We start from the raw sequence: 18,026 nt of genomic DNA, 5'->3' as shown, positions 1-18,026 counted from the left end.
TATTAGAACATACATGAAAGCAGGATAAAACGATATAAAATGCAATATACATATGAGTTGAGATATATAAAAAGTACTTAGATGTGATTAAAAAAATGGATGCCAGGGCAAGAGATACTAGTGTGAACAGGGCTCAATACAATGAAATTAAATTGGGGAATCCTAGATAAAGCCCTTGTCGAAACACGTCGGAGGTTTGTTTGCTGGGCTGGGGTGAGTCCAGGCTGCTCTGGGGTCACTTTGCTGCTACTTGTTTAATATCGTTTGTTCACCTTCATTGCGGGTCTGCATATACATATATGTCCCCTGTGCACTCTTGTGGGATTTAGCCACTAGTTGTATGCACTTTTTATTGTTACTTTATATATGGGAATAATCGGATCATCACACCACCTTCTCAGGTAGTATGCCCTAGAATCAGCTTTAGCTCCAGTTATGAAGTCTCAAAAACTGATTGGGTTTTTTTCCAAGCCAGAATTCTCCCCATAAGGGAAGAGGACCTATCCGCAGACAGCTGTTTCGGGGTGTTTGCCACTCATTAGTACAGAGCAGGGTGATCTGGCTTGGCTGGTGAGAGGCCTGTGACTAGGTAAAAGAATTAAATGGGCACTGTCATGAAGTAAAAAAAATTATATGTTGTAGTACTTAAGTACTACAACATATCTCTAATATACTTTAATTAAAAAAAGTGATTTTAAACCAGTTTAAAATCACTTTTTAATTTGGCCACTACAGGTCGCCCTCCTAGTGGCTGAATGCATTCGGCAGTGACGTCACTACTGAATTTCAACTCATTTAAGCCTGGCAATGAGTTGAAATTCAGGCACTGCGGTGCTCGCTCCCGCCTGTCAAACAGACGAGAGCGAGCACGCTGATAGCTGGGGCTGCGTGCATTGGCCAGCTCCACTGGCCTCGTGCGCGGCCCCGCCCACCCACCCCCGTTACCCTGTCCGGAGGCAGCGCGTGAACTCAGCGGGGTTCGGGAGATCGCCGCCCCTGCTGCTCAGCACTAGAGGCATGGTGGGGGGGGGAGCGGGGTTCGGGAGAGCGCCGCCGCTGCTGCTCAGCACTAGAGGCTGGGGGGGAGCGGGGTTTGGGGGAGCGCTGCCGCTCAGCACTAGAGGCATGGTGGGGGGGGGGGGGGGTGCCGCTGCTCAGGGGGGAAGCGGGAGCGGAGTAGCACTGCTGCGCTAACAAAGTTTAATGTTTTCGCCACAGGGTGCCTCCAGCTGTTTTACCACTACAACTCCCAGAATGCCCTGACAGCCAGTAGATGTGAGGGCAAGCTGGGAGTTGTAATGGTGAAACAGCTGGAGGCACCCTGTATAGTGAACTAAGGGCAGAAGTGTCGGCCCCAGCAGGCATCAGTGACGTCACGCCTGCTGGGGAAGTCTGCCTGGTAGTGAGCACACTACCAGGAAGACAAAAAGCCATTTTAATATAGTAAAAAAAAATGTAAAGGCAGGGAGGGGGTGAGGGATAGATGGGCAATAGGCAGGGAGAGAAAGAAAAAAAAAAATGGATGGTGGGAGCTACCCTTTAAGTATTTCCCTCAGAGAGGGACAGCGCTTCTGGTGGACGGAAATTCAAAAAGGCCATTAGCACTCCGCGGGCTCACGCACAGCCCGCGGAGTGCAAATGGCCTTTTTCAATCTCAGTCCACTGGAAGCGGTGTCCCTCCCTGAGGGAAATACTTAATTCTTTTATATATAATTAATTTATTTTTTCACATTAATTGTCCATTTGGTCTGTGGCACTTTTTACATGTAGCGGCACCGTATTAGTGTCTGTGTATCTATAATATGTATACATATTCCCTGATTTCATTTCACTGTTCACACTAGTATCTCTTTCCCTAGCATCCATTTTTATCACATCTTTTTATATATCTCAACTCATATGTATATTGCATTTTTTTCTTTTTATCCTGCTTTTTTGTATGTTCTAATATTTATCATGTAATAAATATATAAAATATTTTACCTTACTTTTAGTATCATTATTGGGGTGAGGGTTATGTTGTGGTACACCTTGTAGGCGTTTGTAGGTGATATACCTTCAACTTCTCTTTTAAAAATGCTCACGACTGCATCTAGTGGCCATTCCACCTGCCTCTTCAATATTCACTACTGTTTCTTGTGACACGTGTCTCAGCAGCTGAGCAGGGAGCCACATCATGGCTAGTGCATCCGAGACACGCGTCACAAGAAGGAGCAGTGAATATTGATGGAGGGTGCGGGTGGAATGGCCAGGAGATGCACTCGTGAGCAATGCTAAAAAAGCAATGGGAACGCCTGCAAGTTTCTCTTAATTAACATATATACATTTTGTTGCATAACTCCACAACGGATGCTCAGATTTGGGTGAGGGTCACCCTAAACTATGCTTGTATTTTCAGCTTAGTGGGGTGACCCTCCTGTTGGTTTCCCTTTAAAAACCTGCATGGTTTGGTTAGGTTATAAGGCTCTCCTAGATGGGTCAATGCTGCTCAGAGCACTGATCTTGGTGCTCAATCAATGATCCAGTGATCATTGTCGGACGCCGGTGGCCTGGTTACGCACGATAGGGTTCGGCCAATCTTTCAAAATTGAAACATGCAGTAAATATTATGTACCGGGATTTGCTAAAGTTTTGAGACATCTGTCAACGCCTTTGGACACCACGTATGTGAGCATGCACACATGTGGAATGGAACCAGACTATGATAATCTTTACTTGTGATGTTTTGAAGTATATTTGTTGTAAATGCATGTAAATGACATGCATGTATTTGTTTATACATGTGTTATGAAGACCCCAGACACAGCAGCAGTAATCAAGCAGCTCCTTTCCTAGTTAGGACTCTCAGTGATGAAACGCCATGCTTTACTACCTAAGCAGTGCACAGCACTTTATAGAGAGAGTCTCTGGTACAACATTCTTTAGCAGAAATAAAGAATTCAGAATTCCTCAAAACCAGAGGAAATGCCTCTAGTGGCATGAAACGATTGTCGTCAGTGAGCACCCCCTTACATACCTACCACCCCTTGTCCTGTTGTCCTTGTGAAATAAAAAGGCGAAGAGGACTAAAAGATTTGTGAGTGCTGCATTCTTTGGATATTGAATATATACATTTGTATTTTCTTTCATGGTTATTAAATGTTTAAACATTGGAAATGGGGGGACTCGGTATAGTGAAGGAGAATTGAACTGGAAACACTGCAAGCCTATGTGCTGCTGTGTTGGATCGATCAACTATTGTAGGTAGTGATTGTACTTGGTTTGGTCTAGTTAGCTAACAGTTGGGACAGTTCATTGATTTGGTCCAGTATTTTAAGTATTGAACTAATGAAGGGGTAGCCAAATTTATTAGGGCCGGCTCTTACTATAGGCAATATAGGCAGCTGCCTAGAGCGCCCTCTTGATGGGGGGGGGGGGGGGGGGGGCGCGCTCTGCCTGCCTGCCACAAGAAAGTTAGACAATCAGCATCCAAACCACTCTCTCAACCAGAAGCATGAGGAGGGGACTTGTTACAGTTTGCCACCCCAGCCAGTAGTAATGGGTGGAGTCAAAGGGGCAGCAAAATTAGCTTTTGCCTAGGGTGACAAAAATTCTTGCACCAGCCCTGACCTCTAATATGTTATTACGTAAAACTTGAGACCAATCAATCCATCAGGGCGTTTTCAAGGTATCACAGAACATACACACAAACAAAATTAATCACAGTCGAACAGTAAACCTCACTTTGTTCGGTCAATTATAGAAAACAAAGTTACTGTCATCCATATGGGGACTATGTTGCAACCTTCTCTGTTCCTGAGCTCTGTGTCGTTGAGCAGTGATCATCTGTTTGGACTGGTGCAGTTAACTTGTTTCTGAGTTGCTAATGGAAGACATATTAATATGCAATATGTCCATGGCCCACACCCTCCGGCACCAGTTGCTTAACCCCCCCCCCAGCCCGAAATTTTCTCTCTTCTCTGGTTCCTAATTAGTGGCTCCTGGTCTGGACTCTGTAATTACAGCTGAGGGTCAGCCGGCAGAGGGATCTTCAAAGACCAGAACAGGCCATCAACCTTGCAGTCAGCATGCCGATCAGGTCTTTGGTATCCACAGACTAATTAGTAATGTAATTTCACAAACGTAAGGACATTAATGTCTCTCTCGCTCTTTTGCAGCAAAGTTACAGGGTTGCCGACGGTCACATGGGAAAAGTCCTCTGACACTGGTGCAAGGATGGTGGGGGTGGGGGGTCCTTTTATCAGTAGTGGTGTTGGGTGCATGAATCTACAAGTTTGCCCACATGGCATATTATTTTCCACAACTAAAAAGGCATGTAGTACGCCTTTTCTGTATTCCCATCAACAGTTTAAGATCAAAGATATTGAAGTTAAAAACCATGTTATACATTTGGGGAAACCATGTATTTATTTATTCCCACCACAATTTTGTTTTGGTAAGTAATAACATTAAGAATGAAAAAGTAATTCTGAGAATATGGCAGATTTATCAAACTGGCGCACACTACTAAACATATTGGTCACAACTCGAGACGGACTTGATATGCCACCACATGGCAGTTGTATGTGTATGCCAATATTTTGTCAGTATATGCTCATCCATAAGAAACTTAGTGTACCCAAAAGATGTGTAGCCACCATGCACCTTGGATCTCCAATTGCCCCCTCTCCAAAAACAAACAAAAAAAATTGATGTAGATGTTAAGAATAAAAATGTTCCTCTTTCATAGTGTATTCCGAATGCTGTTCATTTGTGTAATGCCATGTGGCACACTTTTTCTTATTGTGGCGCTCTGGCAGCAAATAACTATATTCCTTGTATTATGTTCTAGCATCACCAGTTTTTCTGTCTTTGTATCTCAGTAAACATTTGTCTTCCCCTGTATTTTTTTATATTTTGTCCAGCCTGGTTCCCCCGCATTTTAGATGGTTTGTCTTCTCCTGGAATTTGACCTGCTCTCTTGCCATTAGCCTATTTTCTTTTGTCTGTTCCTGCTACTATCAGTTATGCAGGGGTTCATAAACTCCAGTTCATGTTCTGGAGACCTTATCACATCTTTACTCCCAAAATGCCTGAAATTCTAAAACTGTTTCTTTAACACCAGGGGTGAAGTGAACAAAAAAAATAATAATACAAAGGGAGAGGTGAGACCATAAGTTTACTGTAGGAGGGCTCATATAGGACATCATGTGATTGCACAGAACATAAGTCCTGATATAAGCACCATTATAATGTAACCCAGACCCGGTAAGACTAACAAGGATCCTGGCTCTGCCACCTAGATCCAGTGTCCTTACAATCATAGTGTATTTGGTTCTTCCAAGTAAAGCTGTGAGTGGGTAATTTTTCTGATACTATATTTGATCTGGTAGCAGCTTAGACTAGAGACCTGTTTTCTTCCTGCATACATTTCATAAATCTGTGAGAAAATATGATTGGCATGTTCCCACAGACCCCTGAAGAAGCTATACAAAGTGAAATGTACGTTGGGTCTGGGTAGACAAAATCCCATCTGCTTCACTTAACTTTTCCTTTGCCTACTGATGTGTTATACTTTTCTACTTATTTCGGGTTTACATGTTATACTGTATTTTCATCTATCATTGACCATTCTGCCTGCTTGTTTTTGGTTCAGTCTTATTGCCACCATGTTTTTATTATGTGTCATATAATATTGTCCTTTGTACTGAGACACCACACTGCTCTGTAATCGGTAGTAGACTCCATATGATGTTATGGGATGACTGTACAGAAACTGATATAAAGGTGACAATTCCCAAAATCAGAGCAAGATCCCTGTAGACAGTGAGCAAGCAGGGAATGAACGGAGTGCAGAAATATAGTACAGGGTTTATGCCAGGACCCCTACAGGATGAATAATGTAATGTCCTCCTGTTCACATCCACCCCCCACCACAAATTCTATTTCATTTTTTCCCCATAAACTTTAAGACTTTATTTTAACTCGAGGTAGAAGCCCGGTAGGGAGCATTAAAGCTGGAGCTCTTGTGTAACCATTCTGTATATCAGCCCCAGATTGCTTGGTAATTGTGCAGCTCCCCTGGACTGTCCGACCGTCTCTCTGCTCAGTGATTGTCGTGCCGGATAAGGCCTGTCGTGTGATGTTTTCCTATGTGTTCAGCTGCATACATGTTCTGTTGTAAATCATCAGCTACTGTTTACTCCACCGTGATGTAAGGGTCCTTCCACATCAAAGAACACATCAAAGACCCACAGCGGGACAAACATTTACTCATCTGTTCCATCTTTACCAACTATTGTTTTTCATCAAGCAGCAAAATAATCCCAGATCCTGGAGTCAACATACCTAGATTGTGAAATCTTTGATCAAAACCAGCACCAGATACTGGGGCAGAAGACACATACTAAAAACTTTAATGCAATGAGGGCCACTTGGCATGATACCGATTATACAGTATATCATGCAAGGGGAGGGGTTCATTGTAGCAGAATAGAGGCTTGTACTCCCTGGTCTCTGCACTATTAGGCCCCGTTCACACTACGGAATTTCCGGGCGGAATTCCGCGGTGTGAACTTTAACATTAGTGTGAGCGGGTTTCCGCGAGACTGCGGAATTTCAGCGGTGGACATTTCCGTCGCTGAAAGTGTTCCGCGCAAAGAAAGAACATGTTCATTCTTTGCGCGGATTCCGCGAGCACTGCATAGCCGTCAATGGTGACGGCTCAGTGCCCCGCGGCCCTAGCGCCGAAGCGCATTCGGTGGCGGCCGCCAAGCGGAAGCTCCACTCGCGGAATTCATCCGCGAGAATTCCGACGTGTGAACGCACCCTTAGATACAGGGACATGCACAGGTTGACTAAAAAGGGGGCTTGAGCCCCTGCCCTTTTGACAATACTCCTAAAAGTGCCCTGGGTAGTCTGGCATCATTATGTGGACATTTATATAAATATAGAAAGTGCTCTTTTTTTCAGTTCAGCCCCTGCCCAAAAAATGTCTGTGCACGTCCCTGAGTAGATGTAACCCCCTTCATGTGTGCTGCTGCTGCAGAATTTTCTCATCTGGCAGAAAAAAAAAATTGTGATGTGAATGCACTAGGGTCTATTCACACGTACAGTATTCTGCGCAGATTTAATGCGCAGGATTTCAAACTGTGTTCACTCATTCAGTTTACATTGAGATCTGCAGCAGAAAATCCTGCGTATCAAATCTGCGCATAATACTGTACGTGTGAATAGACCCTAAAGGCGCATTCACATCACGATTTTGCTATACAGTTCCCGGACATGTATTTGGCTTGTTTTCAGTCGCTGGACGTAAGTAAGATAGTTTAAGGTCCTTAATAGCCCTGCTTTCGGTCAATTAATGGAAAAACAACTATTACAAAGTTACAGTTATAGATTTTAGGTTTTATTTGGTTAAGACTAAATTGGCTCACCACCTTTAAACAATAAAAGTCCTTTTTGTAACATTCTGCCTTCAGAAATCAGTAAATCACCTGAGTTGGCACATTAAAGAGGCACATTAAATCAACTGGTGCCAGAAAGTTAAACAAATTTGTAAATCACTTCTATCAAAAAATATTAATCCTTCCAGTACTTATTAGCTTCTGAATACTACAGAGGAAATTATTTTCATTTTGGAACACTGAGCTCTCTGCTGATATCAAGAGCACAGTGCTCTCTGCTGACATCTCTGTCCATTTTAAAACTGTCCAGAGTAGGAAAAAAAATCCCCATAGCAAACATATGCTGCTCTGGACAGTTCCTAAAATGGACAGAGATGTCAGCAGAGATCACTGTGTTCCAAAAAGAAAAGTATTTCCTCTGTAGTATTCAGCAGCTAATAAGTACTGGAAGGATTAAGATCTTTTTAATAGAAGTAATTTACAAATCTGTTTAACTTTCTGGCACCAGTTAATTTAAGAAAAAGTAAATACTATTACCGGGAAACTAAACTATTGGTTATTTAAACATGGATTTGAGGGTAAAACAAAAAAAACAAATGTGAGTTGCTCTCCACTGATGAGCGCCACCTGTAATGTAATGTTACGCTGTAAATTAATTCTACTTTAAAGACATGGATTGGAGGGATTGAGGAGTATCATTGCCCACCATGTCTGTATGACATCATCCCGATGCAGCTGTCGTGGGCTCTCTGCCCCTTCACACATCTAATGAAGATGTTTGGGATGTCTCGTATCTCCCAGAAAGGGCTGAGGTTACAGTTACCAATGGGGTTTTGCATGCCTGCTTCTAGAGGTGAGAAGCTACACAATCCTCTGCCATAGACTTGAGATAAACCGTTTTTCATTAGTAAACCGTTCTTATGTTGAAAGGGATAGGGGATCTGCTGGGCTCTGTTTTGCAGCTGGACTGGGGTTCTATAATGGACATGTTATTTGTCTGGACTGGTGGCTCTACAGCTGTCCTAGAACTACTTCACCCAGATGCCGAGGCATAGCTTGTAGCTTCTGGGCCCCAATGCTAAATTTGCAACAGGGCCCCATATGCCAATTAAAATACTGGTCTCTTATGGGGCAGATGTTTTTTTGGGGCCGCCTTGGGCAAATGCCCCCTTAGTGCGACGGCTACCTCTATAACTGCGCCCCTACCCAGATGTATTAGTTTAAGTTCACATCACTGTGGATTGTTCCATTGTTCTATTCCATCAGAGTTATCCTAATAAGGGCTAGCTCACACTGAGGAAATACAGGCGGATTCTGTCTAAATTAGGCTATGTTCGCATGGCAGAATTTCTGAGCTGTATTCAGTTTGGAAATTTCGCTGCAGCAGAGTCACATTGATTTCAATGGGATTCTGTTGCACTGTGCACATGGCAGAATTTCCGTGGCAGATATTTCTGCCACAGAAATCCCAATTCCATTCGGAAATGCATTGCTGCCTAAGGAGACTAAGCATTTACGAGCACTCCTAGTCTAGCCCTCTGTCATATCACAGAGAAATAAATATATATAAATGTTACTCACTAGGTCATGCAGATGCTGTACATGTCGTATTTTTTTTTTTAATATGTCTAGCTTCTGCATTTGGGTCACAAATCTCTCCATTTTGCTAATCTGCCATCAACTGGTCAGGAAGGGGCATGTCTGAGGCAAGCACTGAGCTTGCCCCGCACTCACCATGCATCCCCTTTCTCAGAGTCCGTGCTGAATCTCTTTATCCAACCAGTGCAGGCTGCTTTGTATCCCCCTCCTCTCTGTTTTCATGCTGCAGTCTGATAGGACAGGAGTAAGCACAGAATGCTAATCCCACCCTCACTTCCTGGACTTTGTCCCAGCCTGTGCTTCCACTGGGACAAAGATGATGCTGCAGCCAAAAAGGGTTATGTTCAGAATGGTATGGGGGACCCCTAGTGGTCTTATTCCATAAGCCATGATTTCTATAAAAATGTAATAATTTTTTTATGAGATGTTAGAAAGGTTTTGCAGAGATGCGCAACATATAAAAAGATTTTGATTCCGCCAGTGCCCATTTAAGCTGGATTCCACTTGGAAATTCTGCCATGTGAATGGGCCATAATAATGCTGGGTCCCCTGTATGCAAGACACTTATGATACGAGTCAGACTTGTTGACTTTAATGGAATCCATTGGTAAACTATTGGACACCTTGTCAAAAATCCAGACAAAATAGAGCAGTATGTTGTGCTATCCAGTGGTATTCTTGGAATCTGTGACTGAATTGTCAAATGTAACATGTGACACAAATGTGGATAAAGCCTTGTGTTTGGTTCTGTTGTGTGTTTTTTTTTTTTTTTTTCTCAACTGTAAATTTTTATTAAGAAGTTTTCACAATACAAGGTGGGAACTATACAACAATTGCATTGGGGATCGGAAGGTCTAAAAGATAAACAGGCGTTACAATAAAAAGCAAACTGCTATTAAAAATCACTAACCCACAGTCCGCACCTAGACCCAGCCAGAGCCAGGACCTATCAGGAAAAATGAGTTTGGGGCTTAAATATGTGAAAGAGGGGAGGGGATAAGGGGAGGGGATAAGGGAATGGGGGAGGGGAGGGGATAAGGGAATGGGGTCACTCCAGTCAAGGGCTTACTCAAACCAATAAGGCTAGGGTTCCACTTGTTTTTTTTTTTTTTTATCTGGCAGTTTTGGGATATCTGCCACTGCAGTTTTTGAGCCAAAGCCAGAAGTGTATTCAAAAGGAATAGTACATATAAAAGTCCTTCCTTTATATGCCATATTCCTTTTGAATACACTTCTGGCTTTGGCTCAAAAACTGCAGTGGCAGATATCCCAAAACTGCCAGATAAAAAAAACCAAGTGGAAACTTAGCCTCAGGCTACAGGAAAGGCTCCCAAACACAGAGCGACACACAGAAAACAAAAAAGAGAAAACATATAAACACAGAACAAGGACACGTAACCAGATTAGTGGAGAAAGCAGGAAAGGAAAGAGAGAGACAAAGAAGTAAAAAGAACCATATACGATCAAGGAAGATTCCGATCAGAGAATCGATCCCATGGCTCCCACACAGAGGGAAATAAAGGGACAGTTTCATTCAAGGAAGTAGTGAGAGATTCGAGAGAACGAATTTCATGCACACGAGCAACAAGATCAGCCTCGGACGGTGGAGTAATCTTCTTCCAGTACTTGGCGATGAGTGTTTTAGCTGCAAGAACTACATGCATAAAAAGTTTGAACGGCTCTTCGAAAGGCCCCTATAGGAAAGATGTAGAAGATAGACAAGGGTATCAAGTGGAACAGAAACTCCCAGAACTGCAGAGAAGAGCCTCTGAACTACTCTCCAGAAATCCACTATGATGGGACAGGACCAAAATATATGAAAGAGTACCCAGACCCGCCTCACAATGCCAGAATTGGGTAGGGATAGCCGGGTTCAGCTTGTTCAGAAGCTCTGGAGTGTGATACCATCCCATAAGTATTTTAAATTGGGTCTCCATATAGGCTGGACAAATGGACGCTTTAGAGGCCCACTCCCAAACCACCTGCCACTGAGATAAAGTAATAGTGGTATGAATGGCTTCCTCCCAACGCTGCATATAGCAGTGCGACAGGGTTTCACTGTCTGGGGGTAGAAGGAGGATAGGTTCTGTTGCTTTTTATTGCATCTATTTAAAGTTTCCCGAATGCTGGATCATTGCAGGGTAAATAATGTATGTACACTGCGACTACACTGTTTGAGATTCATTCTATATTTGTCCTCTAATATAGTGATCCGAAGTGACCAAGACTTTAAGGGTCTATTCACACTGCAGAATTTCCGTTTGTGGAATTACATCTTAAATTAAAGCCCATAGACTCTTATGGGATTCTGCACTGCCATTCACACTTCTGAAATTCCGCAAGCAGAATTTCAGAAGTGTGAATGGGAGTGCGGAATCACATAGAAGTCTATGGGCTTTAATTTGAGGTGGAAATTCCGCCGTGTGAATAGACTCTGAGACTTTCTAGAGAAGTCCTGTGCTGTTTCCATGTGTTAGTGTGATGTCCTAGAGGTTTCTGAGAAGCCATGTCTGAGGTGTGGGGCTTTGCTTCATGGCTTATTACTGAATGCTCCTGAGCACAGTTAGCTGATTTAATTAGACATGTCCCGGCCTCTGGGGTCACTCGTTGGGGCTTTAAACTTTTAATTAACCCATAAGCTTCTCATGCACCTGCAGGCGGCTCTCGCTGCAGTCCGTGAGTTAATCCCTCCCATGCAATCTCCTTTAACCCTGTACTGACTTTTACAATTACACCTAAGCCTGATTAATGGATTACTGTAATGCTGATGAGTATTTGTATATTACATGTCTGAAGATAGGTTCATTGCAGTAAGCAGTGGTAAAGTTCTGTTTTCTTCCCTTGGCCAGAGTCCACTGTTCTAGTAGCGCAGGATTAAGTAACTTGTGATCCTCCAGCTGTTGTGGGGTCACGCAGCTGCTGGCACAGCTTGCTGAGACTTGTAGTCTTCCAGCAGCTGGGGATCTAGGACTTGCCTGTGTATTTATTAACTCGTGTGTCTCCTTGCAGAGCTGAAGGCTTCGAACACCGCACATTTCCTGAACTTCCTGCTGAACACAACAGATTATCGTATTTTGCTGAAGGATGAAGATCACGACCGGATGTATGTGGGCAGCAAAGACTACATCCTGTCCCTGGATTTACAGGACATTAATCGGGAGCCTCTCATAGTAAGAATAAACCAAGGGTTTACATAAGTCAGTGATGGTGCCCACAACTAGTAATCTAAACACCTGCAGAAATTGGGTCCTTTGAAATGAGGTCCAGCATATGAATCCCACCGGCGCTACATCTTTAGGGAATGTATATCTTCTGCCCTTTGTCCCATTGGGCCATCCCGCAGCACTAATCCAAATACATATTGATAGTATTATTTTGGCTTTCTATGAGGTTGTCATCAGATGTCAATGTCCACAGTGGTATAACACTTAGGGCTTTCCAAGTGGAAAAATTCTGGTACAGCAGCCTTACATTGTCTCCAATGGAATTCTGCTGCACTGTGCACACATTTCAGCATGTACTGAATTCCCATCAATGGTGACGGCACATTTATGCACGGTCCTATTGCCGCTGGATTTCGTTGGCTGCAGACAGCATTTCTGCCTGGTAAAGATTCCTTAGTGTGAGTGGAATATCTGCAGCAAATATAGTACATGAGAACATACCCACCAATGTATATTCATCATCTAATCTCTTTGTGCACCATGTAGCTCCCAAATATACAGTGATGTCTCTTATGGTTGCATTCAAACAACCAACACAACACACTCCTGTGTCCCACATTGGTGGAGGTATTTTTTTAATATATATATCAACTGGCCCCATAAAGTTAAACATATTTGTAAATGACTTCTATTAAAAAAATCTTAGTCCTTCCAGTACTTATCAGCTGCTGTATACTACAAAGGAAGTTGAGATGTTTTTTTCTGTCTGACCACAGTGCTCTCTTCTGACACCTCTGTCTGTGTCAGGAACTGTTCAGAGCCAGAGCAAATTCCAATAGCAAACCTCTCCTGCTCTGTACAGTTCCTGACATGGACAAAGTTGTCAGCAGAGAACACTGTGGTCAGACTGAAAAGAACTATACAACTTCCTCTGTAGCATACAACAACTGACAAGTACTGGAAGAATTAACATTTTTTAATCAAAGTAATTTACAAATCTGTTTAACTTTCTGGTACCAGTTGATTTAAAGAATTTTTTTTCCCCACCGGAGTACCCCTTTAAGCACTATAGAATAGTGTGGTGTAGATCATGATGCAGCACTGCAGTGGGATAATTGTACAGTAATACTCAGTGCTGGGGTCATGCATCGCTCCAAGCAGCATCTTCCCATAAAAGCAAAGTGTTCGCTGTTCGTTTATCTGAGACAATCGCAGCGGAGCCTGAAACGCCACAGGCAGCAATAACACATTCCTTAATGTATAGAGAGATCAGGACAAAATGGAGCATCGAATGCACATTAACTATGACAGGCAACTCACACAATCAGCTTTGTTATTCTGGAGGGGGGAGTGTGTGTGTGTGTGTGTGTGTTGTTTTTTTATTAATTAATTAATTTTTTTAATGGTTTCATTTTTATTGCAGTCTTTCTATTAACAATGTCAATTTTTCTATCTCTGTGCAGATTCATTGGCCGGCAAAGCAGCAGAGAATAGACGAATGTGTCTTATCTGGTAAAGATATCAATGTGAGTATGACCGAAGGAGAACAAAGAACTGTCAGCTCAAAAGGCAAATACAACTTAAATCGCATTCTGTATAATTACAAATCCCCAGTAGTTGCTATAAAGCTTTGAGGAGTCCGGTTATAAGGGCTACTCCAATTAATCTGTCTCTGGGAAAGCTGGGTGACTGCCCAGCATTTCCAGTTACTTAGTAATTCAAGTGAGAAGAAAGCCTACAGTTCTCAAAACAAGGCCGGGATTATCAGAATTTGTTGTAATTAATTTTTTTTCTTCTTTTCTCCCTCCTTTTTACTCTTGTCAATTTCATTCTTTTTTGCTGTTTTGCTCCTCCATGTCTCTATTCCAACCTTTGCTATTTGCAGGGAGAATGTGGTAATTTTATACGTCTTATCCAACCCTGGAACAGAACGCACCTGTATGCGTGTGGGACAGGAGCGTATAATCCTGTGTGCACGTACATCAACCGTGGACGCAAAGCGCAGGTACTGAGAACGATTCCAACAGGGGCAACAGTTCAGTAACATGCGAGCAGCCAAGTGCTGTGCAATTCCCGTACTAGAGATATAATGTAGAATACTTGTCATTTCTGTATTTAGTGCCTGAAGTAACCCTCTGCAAGCCCAGTTTATGCTAGTGCTCCTTTAGAATGGACGTTTCTCTGTATGGGGATGAGGTAAAGATCCTCACTTTACTCTTCTACAGAGCAATTCAATGTAGAGTTTGCAGAACTGTGTATAGCAAGTGACATTGCCATGTATAAATGAGGACAAGCTTAGAGGAAGGGTGGGGAGGGCTCAATTTAGAGAAAGCAATATGGCAAAGTTAAAGTGCTGCAAGTTTTCAACATGATCACTGCTGCTCATAGACACTACAAATTCTTCCAGGAAGTGTTACCCTAAGGCCACTGCCACACATCACGATTTTTCTATTGTTCTATCACAAAAACAGAAAATAGATTTGAGCCTTTTTTTTTTTTTGTTATAGTTTTTTTCTTTTTATGGAAAGTTCCCAATTCATAAATCTGCAGCATATGTTCTCATATAGAATAAAGCTCATATAATATATGTAGAGACGTGTGTACAGTGGGGTGGTAGAGGTGAAGACTGCTGCACACACACAGCTCATTCTGGAGAAGAGCGCATGGAATACAGATGATAGCAATAGGAAAAAATTCACATAATAAGAAATGTGTGGAGGTGTCATGGTCATTGTGTCAGGCGTGTTATCCGACTTATTGTGGGCGTAAGTTTTTATATAGGCTGATGGATTTTCTCTGTTGTAACCCAAATTCAGTAGTAGAGCCTTATATTTCCAGGGGAGTAATTGTAGTGATCATTTGTCACATTCAGAAACCACCGAAGTGCACAATAACATTTTCGAGGAGTAAAGGACCCTCTTGTTGTGTACATACATACTGTAACATAACTTCTCTTAACTATTCCTTTTTTATGTAGTTTAAGCATATAGATTATATAGGGGTGAACATACTCCTTAAAAAGATCAGGTGATAATAGTAACAGGAACCAGACTTTTATCACCAACAAAATAGACCAACCAACATATAACAATATATTTAGAAGAGATTTGGGTACATGGGGGGGGGGGGTTGGTCTATAAGAGAGCTGATTTGGTCATTGTGGCGTTACAGTGTGTAACTGCTGTTCCGCTAGAGGTGAGTTATATTCAGTGATGTTTTTCAATGTAATGATTGTATTCCGTGTTGTACATGATCCATCACATGTGACTTTTACTTATTTGTATTCATGTGCTGTTTCATTCTTTAACATCTCATTATTGACACCTTGTGTTGCATGATAGTAACATGTATGTGCCAGCAGTGTAGCTTTGTATGCATGTCTTCTTGTGATCTGTTCAGTGTTTCTGTGTGCTCATGCTGCACATCTCCTGTGTACAGAATTGCATCCAAAAACTAACACCTAGGGCTAGGAATAGACTCCATCTGTGCCCCTGTGTGTTCACCATCCATGTTGTCTCACACCTGTTCCTGGCAGTATTCCTCTTCCTGCCTTTAACCTGAACAGCCTTCAGGTCTAACTCTTATTGCCCTGCTCCTCTCTTCAGGCCTCAGATCACACAGCACCCCCTGGAGGAAGAGGGAGCAGAGCAGCAGATTATCCACCCAGCCCAGCACCAGCAGAGCACAAGGTGGGGCCACTCCCAGGGGCCATGGAGCCCCCTCCCCGATCCTGATACTGGGGCAGTGACAACATATACCCCACATTCCTTCTTTGTGTGTGACATACAATTTAATTTTATGTTTCCCATGTTTCCCCTAACAGGTTAGTGTTGTATAAACATACGGGCCTTAGTAGACTTGAGGTATAGGACCAAATATGTTAATCTATATAGAAGCAGCTGTTCTTGTGATAGAAGACCCAAAATCCCTTAGGGTATTTCACACAGTAAATTCCCGAAAGAATTTCACCATTCAATCTGCACCCTTAAAATGGGCACTTGGAGAATTGGCAGATAAAATAAAGCACCGAAGTGCTTGTGGATTCTACTAATAGAATGAACATATTTATTCTTTGGGCAGAAAGGGGATCCATGCAAAAATCCCATATGGGAAATTCTGCTGTGGGAACTGAGCAGCAGCCTCCCATTGAAATGAATTTGAGGTTGCTGCAAAGTGGAGTCTACTCTGAAATCGCTTTTGGAAATTTGGTGTGAAATGTCTATAGTGAAAACTTACGGCCTTACAGCCAAACCTCACCACTGAGCACTGCAGCCGAGGCTGGGATATGCCCTTATAAGACATTACATGGGATCCTTATGAACAAAGTCACCACAAAGACTGTTTTATCATGATGAAATTTAACCTGTTGTTTGGCCACCTTGACATTTCTACCCTGTTTAAATAGGAGCTTCTAAAAAGACATCATACAGCAAAGCTTACTTACTTACATCCGTCAGAACAATCCTAGTATTCCTGCCATAGTCTGCCAAATCAGAGCCTAGGGTTGCTGGCCATGTGCAGTCTTTTTGAAGTTGGTCCTGTCTTATACAAAATGGCAAGAACTTTTTACTATACAGGGATTAAGCTTGGTTTGTAAGAAATATATTGTTTGATTTCCCTTAATTTTCCAGAGCTCTGCTTTTTGTCAGGAATAGAAATATATTTGTTTAAATCGATAGTCTGGGAAATGGTTCTGATCTTATCCTGACTATGTAGCTGAGTTACAGTCTACTGACATAAGACTTGATGGCACTCCTTAAGTAATTCATAGTTTGTTCCTTTAGATTGTAAGCTCTCCGGAGCAGGGATTGAGGGAAGAAAGTGACCTATTAATTCCATTTATGAAAGAGCTTGCTGACTTTTGGGGCTGGATGCCATGTTAAAGCTTTGCACATCATGAGAGGCTGAAGTGGCATCTTCACCCTGTACCATTTGATTGCTATCTGTGCTTGAGGATCCAGTGTCACGGCACAGCTTGTCCACTGTCCCATTGTCCTTCTTAATCACCACCGGTACACCTTCATAATGTGTCCACTTCTACGTTCTCCAAGAAGCTTTTTTTGTCTTCATGGGTCAGGCATCCCCTGTATTGAAGTCCCGGGTACTTAAACACTTTGCTTCTAATGGTCGATCAACTGTAGTGTTTCTTGAAGAGAGGTCCTGCCGAGCAGTATGAAAGTGATGACTGAAGGATCTCCTACTCACCCCTTACCTCTTCTCCCCCTCACAGGACTATGTGTTCTATCTGGACTCAGATCGAGTGGAGTCAGGGAAAGGAAAATGTGCTTACGACCCCAAACTTGACAGTGTCTCCGCACTCATCAGTAAGTGAAGGCCAAACCTCCCCCTCATGTCTAGGACTAGATATTTTATAGTATTACATTTTTTAATACTTTGGCTTACTCATCTAGTTCTGATACAAATATCCTGATCTGGTCACATATAGAGCTCCATTAATACTTCTTATGGTTTACTGTTAAGTGTCATATTTATCTCACATTTACATTAGCTTATTCCTATTTCCCATGGCAAGGAGTATGCATTTGTACTTCTGCTGTCCTAATGATCTCTGTCCTCAATTATGTATACCTAGAAGTCACTTTTGTAGGTTGATGCTCTGTTAATACTGACCCTAAGTATTTCCCACCAGACACTATACAGTTTGTAGAGTGATGGGTTAAAATGCAGACAGTGTTTGTGAGCAGCTGCAGGTTCCAAAGTTGAGGTCCATATGGGGGGGGCGGGGGGAAAGACTGCCAGATCTCATTCTCGCTAATCTGTTTGCCCCTGTGAGAGGGACCCGCCATGTGACCCCCTCCCTGTACCCTCCACCTAAGGGGTTTTCGTTACAATTTGAGGTCGAGACTTTTTAATTAAT

General features: G+C 42.6%; 1 protein-coding gene across 6 annotated transcripts in view; it reads left to right on the top strand.

Annotated features, from left to right (window-relative positions):
* Positions 1 to 18,026, top strand: part of SEMA3F (semaphorin 3F) — a 100,082-nt gene that overhangs the window by 70,972 nt on the left and 11,084 nt on the right. For 4 of the 6 annotated variants that reach the window (XM_056525194.1, XM_056525192.1, XM_056525193.1 and 1 more), the window contains exons 3-7: positions 11,994 to 12,154; positions 13,612 to 13,674; positions 14,034 to 14,153; positions 15,754 to 15,837; positions 17,379 to 17,472. In XM_056525194.1, the coding sequence (XP_056381169.1) occupies positions 11,994 to 12,154; positions 13,612 to 13,674; positions 14,034 to 14,153; positions 15,754 to 15,837; positions 17,379 to 17,472 (522 nt within the window). The remainder of the gene's footprint in view (positions 1 to 11,993; positions 12,155 to 13,611; positions 13,675 to 14,033; positions 14,154 to 15,753; positions 15,838 to 17,378; positions 17,473 to 18,026) is intronic. The other 2 variants (XM_056525196.1, XM_056525198.1) reach the window with 1 other exon arrangement.

Source organism: Hyla sarda, chromosome 6 (assembly GCF_029499605.1).
Source record: "Hyla sarda isolate aHylSar1 chromosome 6, aHylSar1.hap1, whole genome shotgun sequence".
NCBI classification, from domain to species: domain Eukaryota; kingdom Metazoa; phylum Chordata; class Amphibia; order Anura; family Hylidae; genus Hyla; species Hyla sarda.
The sequence above is the reverse complement of the archived record's forward strand: the minus strand, read 5'-3'. Positions and strand labels throughout refer to the sequence as shown.